Source organism: Frankliniella occidentalis, unplaced genomic scaffold (assembly GCF_000697945.3).
Source record: "Frankliniella occidentalis isolate FOCC.00 unplaced genomic scaffold, Focc_3.1 Scaffold144, whole genome shotgun sequence".
Classification (NCBI taxonomy): Eukaryota; Metazoa; Arthropoda; class Insecta; order Thysanoptera; family Thripidae; genus Frankliniella; species Frankliniella occidentalis.
Window position 1 is genome coordinate 498,491 of NW_026267271.1, and position 7,310 is coordinate 505,800.

General features: G+C 53.4%; 1 protein-coding gene across 2 annotated transcripts in view; it reads right to left on the bottom strand.

The window, feature by feature from the left end:
- Positions 1–205: 205 nt before the first annotated feature.
- Positions 206–7,310, bottom strand: part of LOC113202533 (cytochrome P450 307a1-like) — a 9,755-nt gene continuing 2,650 nt past the window's right edge. Inside the window, exons 1-4 of one of the 2 annotated variants that reach the window (XM_026416795.2) lie at positions 3,762–6,823; positions 2,802–3,112; positions 2,225–2,723; positions 206–2,131 (exon numbers count right to left, since the gene is read on the bottom strand). In XM_026416795.2, coding sequence (XP_026272580.1) covers positions 1,800–2,131; positions 2,225–2,723; positions 2,802–3,112; positions 3,762–4,173 — 1,554 coding nt within the window. In that variant the 5' untranslated portion in view covers positions 4,174–6,823 and the 3' untranslated portion in view covers positions 206–1,799. Of the gene's footprint in view, positions 2,132–2,224; positions 2,724–2,801; positions 3,113–3,761; positions 6,824–7,310 lie in introns of those variants that run through there. The other variant, XM_052270954.1, reaches the window with a different exon arrangement.

Consider the following 7,310-nt stretch of genomic DNA (forward strand, 5'->3'; position numbering starts at 1 on the left):
CGGGGCGTTGTGGGGCGCGGGGCGGATTGGCGCGCCTGGGAAGGCCCGCACCTGACTCTCGCCGGATCAATAGTCGGGGGCGCAAGATGGCGGCGCGCCCACAACTGGACTGGGAAAGGAGGCAGCTGCCTAAGCAGAATCAGATGGGTGGGGAAATGTATTTGCATTGTTCTGTCGAGCGTAGAGAGGAAAAAAGCGCAAGTCATTAGTCTTAAATATTTTCTTTAAGTTTATTCGAAGGAGAGGAATTTTTGTCTCTCACGGAACTTACATAAAATTTTGACTCGTATGGTCCAGGTTTTCGTAACAGTTATTTCAATGAAGTAGTAGACATTTTTCATCAGGTCGCACTTACAGCATAGAAAAATATCAACATATCAATTGGCCAACGGGGAAGACAGTCTAAACGTTGAGCTAGAATTACATACTTTTATCAATCAAAGTTTGTGAAGGCTTAATTCAGTGCATGCCTTTTCATATTTTTACTTGTAAAAGTCACAAGCATTGACAATTTATAATAAATACTAGAGTAATAAGACCTTAAAATACTTGTGCTTGTGCTGACGCCTGCCAATGCCACATCGTCGACCTTTGTTGTTTTTCTTTAGCACTGGCCACATCTTAATGAAAAATAAATAATCATTTAAATGAGTGATAATAACACACGAGTAGATTAAACTAAAATTACGCGTCAAACATCAAAATATCTCATTTGTTTTGTTTTTGTTTTCCCATTTCCTTGCAAAGTACGTGAACGTTCCTGGCGTTCCCAAAGTTAGGAACATCTTTGGCAATTTTTTCTCAGCCTCAACAAGTAATTATAGAAAACCATAGTCAGTCAATAGTGAATTACTACCAGATTATTCTTATTCGATTTTAAGCATATTACAGTTGTAAGTAAGGCTATGTCACGAGTAGCACATTTTTTCAAAAAAATTATACCGGTTGTTTTGGTACACGCACCAACCGGTGCGGGTGGGATTGTTGTGTACTCCTTATGGGCAAGGAGTACGCAAAGCCGCCCGCACCGGCGCGTGCACCGAAACAACCGGTAGGTATGCGTTCTAGAATCATGTTATGAAAAAACTATTGTCATGAAGAAAAACTATATGATTTAGGAAGCAGAGCTTGAGAGTACCTCGTAATTATAGACAAGCAGCTTTTAGCAAGTAGGCCCTACCTAGTTTTTGTTCATCTGATTTTTAAATGAAAGGATCTCAGAGATACTGATTTGCAAAATCAGGGCTCCGTAGCTTATCATAACACGAACGAATGTTCGTCAGTCAACACAACAAAACACAAGTCAAATTAATAGTTAAAGTAATCGATTTTGAAATATGTCCGATGTTAGTCGTAAACTCTGTGGAAAAAAGTTGGACATGTCGAATATCTAACTTTTTTCTAAAGGACTACATTAAAAGTTTCAAGTTATAACTTTAACTCTTAAAACAACGTTAAAGGCAGTTAATTAATAAGTTACGGAGCCCTGTGCAAAATTTACTAACTTGTTATAATGTCACTCTGACCAATACTTGGCCAGGCCAGATAACATCCTATCTTACTCAGCCCAAAACTAGTAACGAAATATATTACCCACGGTTTTATCCGGTTATTCATTATCTTTATCAGTTACTTTTATCACGAAGATTATTTTTTTCAAGGCAAACATCCTTGCATTTTGCAACGATTAAAGCGAAAACTCGCTGAATTAAGATCACCGGAGCAGTAGCCCACGACTATCGTTCTTTGGTTCGCAAAAAGTGCCGGTTTGGCAGGTGAACGCCGTGTGGTATAGCGCGCTACCGCCTCTCGAAGTGGAACTGGTACGAGTCCCAGGGCAGGGCAAGGTTTCCGATCGGCACGGTGTAGTCTCGGCCTTGGATAGGCAGTATCCGGTACTCGTTAAGCAGGTTGGCGATCGTGGCGAAGGAGACGTACTGTACCATCTTGTAGCCCATGCAAGATCGCCGGCCGCCGCCGAAGGGTAGGAAGTGTTCGGGTTTGGCGAGACGACCTTCGGGAGACACGAAGCGCTCGGGCATGAACTCCTCCGGCTTGGTCCATAGTGCGGGTGACATGTTGAGCTCGTAGTTGTTCAGGAAGATGAGGGTGTCCTTCTCCACCTTGTAGCCTGAAAGAAAGAAAAATCGTCTCGTTATTCTCAGGCCTTCAGGTAATCTTGCAGCGCCTACGCCTCCAAAGAGGGCAGGTTCTCATTCTGTACCTGCAATGCTGGAGTCTTGGTTGGCAACGTGCGGGACAATGGGCGAGGAGATGAGTCGGATGGCCTCCAGGACGACGCCCTCCGTGTAAGGCATGAGCGTGCGGTCGGCCAGGGTGACGGTCTTGCCCTTGGTGACGCCGGCGCGCACCGCCTCCTCGTGGACGCGGTCCTGGACCTCGGGGTGGGTGGCGACGTAACCGAGCACCTTGATGAGCAGGTTGCCGACTGCGGAGTGGCCGCCCACGATGTCCTCGAGCGCGAACATGGCCGTGTCCCAGGACATGGCCGGCTCCGCGTTGCCGCGCACGTGTCCGATCAGCTCCTCGACGTAGTCGTCCTTGGTGGCGTCGCTCTGCTTGCCGTGCTCCCACGCGTCCAGGCGCTCCTGCAGGATCGAGTTGGTCATGAAGTCGCGGATCTTGTGACTCCAGCCGGCCAGGGTGGCGAAGTGGCGCGAGTGCAGGGGCAGCAGCCAGGGGAGGAAGTCGGCGGCGTAGCCCTGCGGAAGGAGACGTGGCGTGAGGAGTGTGCACACAAGTGCAGGACACTACTAGAAGGGCATGAGACGCAGCTGTACCTGGTTGACTTCGTCGAAGATGCGGTCGAAGTTGTGGATCATGTCGCGGAAGCTGGCGTCGTCAGGGTTGAACCGCTTGCTGCAGAAGTACGAGGTGAAGACGTTGGCGCAGGCCCCCAGCAACAGGGGCTTGGCCTCCACGGCCGCGCCCGCCCCGGCCGCGTCCAGCCGGCTGCGCACCGCGTCCAGCTCAATGCCCAGCAGCGAGTCCAGCTGCGTCCAGCGCGCCGACATGGCGCGGGGGAAGGTGTGGGCGCGCAGCATCTCGCGGCGCGCCTTCTGGACCGCGGACCAGTCGCAGAACGCCAGCGCTGTGGACATAAAGGGGGCCGTCAGGGAGGGTCGTGGGGCTGCTGGAGGGATGGAGTTTTGGAGGTCCGCGACGAAAGCGCGGCGGGCGCGCTCGAGCTGCAAAAGACCACCCCTCTCCGTGAGAACGCCCCCAGCTGTGCCCGTATAGGACCCCCAACCCCAACGCAACGCGCCACCCCTACGCGAGTCTATACCCCGCGATGTCGTCGACACCCCACGGTCCTAACTCGCTACTCCGTGAGCAGCGCACATTTGCATCTCCTCAGGTAAAGTGATACACCGCGCCGGACCGGGGTGAGGGCGAGGGCTGTGTGCGCGAGGCGCGATGGGGCCCGCGGCCCGCGGCCCGAGGCGCTGCTGCTGCGCCCGAGCATTTTCAACTTCAAACGCAGCCGAGCTCCGCCAACTGCGCTGTGCAGATGATAATGCTGATGGTTGTGACACGATTCGATTGACGGACGGCTGGACGGGAGTGAGCAGGTCATGCTAAGTGTGTCACAAGGACTGGACAATGAGCTGACTGAGAAACTCCATTTCGCAACGAATTTGAAAGAGGGCTGCAGGTCTCGCCTCGGAGGCATGTACGGCTGAGGGGTGTAGCGATATTTCAATGACGGGATTGATCCCAGATGGCAGGTATGTACTTACAGTTCTCTTTGTCGCCGCAGAAGAGTTCGTGGTAGCGGCGGAAGTTGGGGCGTCCGTCGAACTGGGCTCCCTTCGTCACGATGACTTCCTTGATGTTGGACAGGCCGTTGACGACGACGCACGGCGCCGAGCCGAGGCTGAGCTTGAAGACGCTGCCGTAGCGGTTGGCCAGCGGGGTGAACGCCTGGTAAGGCACGGCGTACCCGGCGAGGAGGTGGAGGTTGCCGATGATGGGCCAGGCGTGTGGTCCTGGTGGCGCCGGCAGCTCGTCGCCGAACTCGGAGTCGAGGAGCTTTGCCTTGGCGGCGGCGCGCGCCTGTCGGGCGCGGTCGGCCAGGAAGAGGACGGCGACCACGGCAGCGGCGCACAAGAGCAGGGAGGTAGACGCGCTCACAGCGAATAGGGATTCCATTTTTATCAAAATAATAAAATCACCGGGAGGAATTGAAAATTTAAGTTTATCAGCACACTTTAAAACCACTGTTTCTTGAGAAAAATTCTTCGTTCTTGAGTTACTTGAAATGTTATTTTAAAATTTTTGTGGTGTTTTGGTTGTGGTGTTCTTTTTTGTTGTTATGTTGTGAGCTGAGCGAGAGGTATGAGAATCTCTACCAGCGCCAGGAGTACTGGACAGCTAGAGGCTTTCTCAAGCTCTGCGCCGCGGTCCTCGACGCCATCCCTTTTATAGGGCCCGAGGTGGGCCAGCCGCAGCGTCGGCGCGGGGCGGCCGGGTCGTCGCGGTCCGGCGGGGGGCGGGGCGGCGCGGGTCCTCATATATTATGAATGCCGGCCGAACCAGGCTCTCCGCCCCGCCGCCCAACGCCACCCCACGCCCCGCCCGCCGACGGCATGCCACGCCTTCGCGTCCGTTCCATGACTTTTAGGGGGGAGGCTCCCCATTGCATTGCAGCCTCCGACTCGGTGCTCCACATGCCGCGGGGGCGGTGGGAGGGCGTCTTCTTCGTCCTCCGTCCTACCCTTCGCCGGCTTTGACATAGCTCTTGGTCAGCGGGTGCAACCTCTCGGACAGGGGGCGAAGCTGTGTTTCGTTTCGGTTATACTGCACGATGCAGCCATGCGGGCGGGCTTGGCTATGGTAGAGTCCTATACTGGACTATGGCTAGACTATGGCTATACTACCGCTCACCGAGGCGTCCTCTGGCGCCGAGCTAGCGGGACAAGCCACCCGCCCTGAATGTGGTACAGTATAGCCACCCATCCCCCTGAAAGCACCCTTATTTTCCATACTTTCTGATGCACAGTTTTTCTAGCCCAGGTGGCTTGTTGACGTTTGGAGGAAAAGAGGGAGAAAGGGGCGCTCGGGCGCTCCAAAGCCCTCTTGTCCCCCGTATCGAAGTCCGTGTGGGGCTGTTACTCGTGTTTCTGTTGTATCGCATACGTGAGGGCACTTCTCTGCCCCGCACGCATGCAGTCCAGGATAACTACGAAATACGCGTGTGGGGTGGGTTTCAAGCCAACTAGCATTTCAATATGGTGATTTGGTGACGTAGAGTAATCAATCTTGGAAGGAGGACCCCAAACATGTTCGCGATCTCTTTGTGTGCCAGACACGCATTTATTTTTTCAGAGTACTAACCTGCCGTCGGTGACACGGTCGGGCATAGCAACCGAAGAACGTGGGCGAGGTCAATGTGGGAGCGATGGGATCATTCATGACACGAGCAGCGGGGAGGGAAGGGTGAGAGGGGAGGGTGAGAGGGGAGGGTGAGAGAGGAGACGAGATGGAGAGGAGGGACCAAACTGCGGCTAAGGACCCTCCCCCTGGCTATAGCGTCTGGGTAAATTAGTATTTTTAGACAATCCCGAAGACTGTCTCTACCAGAATGCAAATGCAAAGTGCCCCCGCCTTTCCGCGCTCTTTTCCCCTCTACCTCTAGGTTCGGGGGTTGCTTGGATGGGATGGAATGGGGTGTAGCAGGCGGACGGTGGGTTGGGGTATCCCAAAATGAAAGTTTGAGCTCGACTTGGGCATGGTTGCTAATCCTCGGATTTGGGCCAAACGGGGCTAGTTTGAAATTTGTCCATCCTGCATAAGAGCCGCGTCCGGTCCAAATCTGAGATGGAACCACACCCCATAAGTCGTGCTCCACCTTTCGTATTGGGACACCATACTGTGCGTATTTTCAGGTGTTTGAGACAGTCCCCAAGACTGTCTCTACCAGAAGAGATAGTGCCCCCCCACGCTCTTTTCTGCCGAGTTGCCGAGCTTAGAGCCACATCGGCGCTTGGGCTTTGGGGGTTGGTCTTGAGCAGGCCACGATTAGGGGTACAGAAAGTACGTCCGTCAACCGCCGTTACGGAATGACCGAGTTCAGGCATACAAGCTCTCATGGCGCCTGCTAGGTAGGCAACATCTTACTTACAGTGCATGCGTGTACTGCGGGGTGGCCTATCACGAGTGTCGCAGGCGCCGAGCTCCCGTATTTTACCAATTAATCTTGAGAATAACGGACGTACTTTTTGGACGATGCCTTACCACGCCACCGCTGTGGTACTGTTTTGAAGCTTCTTGTTTGGACAGTAGCTATATGAGCTATACGGTGGGCTGCACAAAAAAACTAAGATCGGAGTTTCTTGAAATGGTTGAAGGGACTGTCATTTTATGTGTAACACGGATCCGCGGATCCGCGCTTAAGCAAATAAGAGGTATGGGATGGGAATCTTTGTGTAGGGGTTTGGGGCGATATTCTTTATTTTTATATAAGATGTTGATGCTGAGCTATCTCAGGCCGGCCTAGCCAAACCTTTGGGGTAAATAAAAGCGCCAGGAGAGTCCCCGCAAGGCGACAACATATTAAGTCTGAAGGCAATGGCCTCCTCTCATGAGATTGAACCTTCTGGCCAGGTTTAGGCAGAGGGCAGCAGCAGGGGAAGGTGGTCAAAGGCAGAAGGAAAGTTTCTTTCACGACCCAGTCCGTGTGTGGCGGAGGGACTCCTTGGCCTTGGCCTCTGTCCTGCTGCGTCCTGCTCACGCCAGCCAGCCCGGTGACAAATGTCCTCCTGACGTGGCAAAAGTCTTGCCGGAAACATCGGCATGCACGTCATGTCCATCGCAAAGCGAGTGAGACGCAAAGCGAGGAAGTGCGTCCAGCCAGTCTGCGTGAGAGCAGCACCCGCGCCACGCGCACGCACCCCGCGCCCGCGCGCCCGTACCGACGCAGTGCCCGCCCCGCCCCTCTTCCTCATCATCCCCCGCCCCCGCCCCTCAACCAAGTTATAGGACTCCGAGCCAAGTCTGTTTGGAAGAGATACCCACCATCGGTTTCGAATGAGATGACGAATAGGGTATTCCCAGCCCGTAGAAACTCCCACTGTTCGGCTGATACCATCATCGAGCGAGCTCCGCGGAGCCGTATTTTGCAAACGTTATAACAAACGAACGGGAGGGTCTTTAGCTCTGAAACCTTCTCTCTCGTACTCGTAATCATCGTCTTCGTGGCTTAGGAGGGTGGTCATACCTTTACTCTTTCGCAAACTCGCAAATTAAACGATAGTAAAATATGGGTGGTATGAGAAATTTAGCACCAA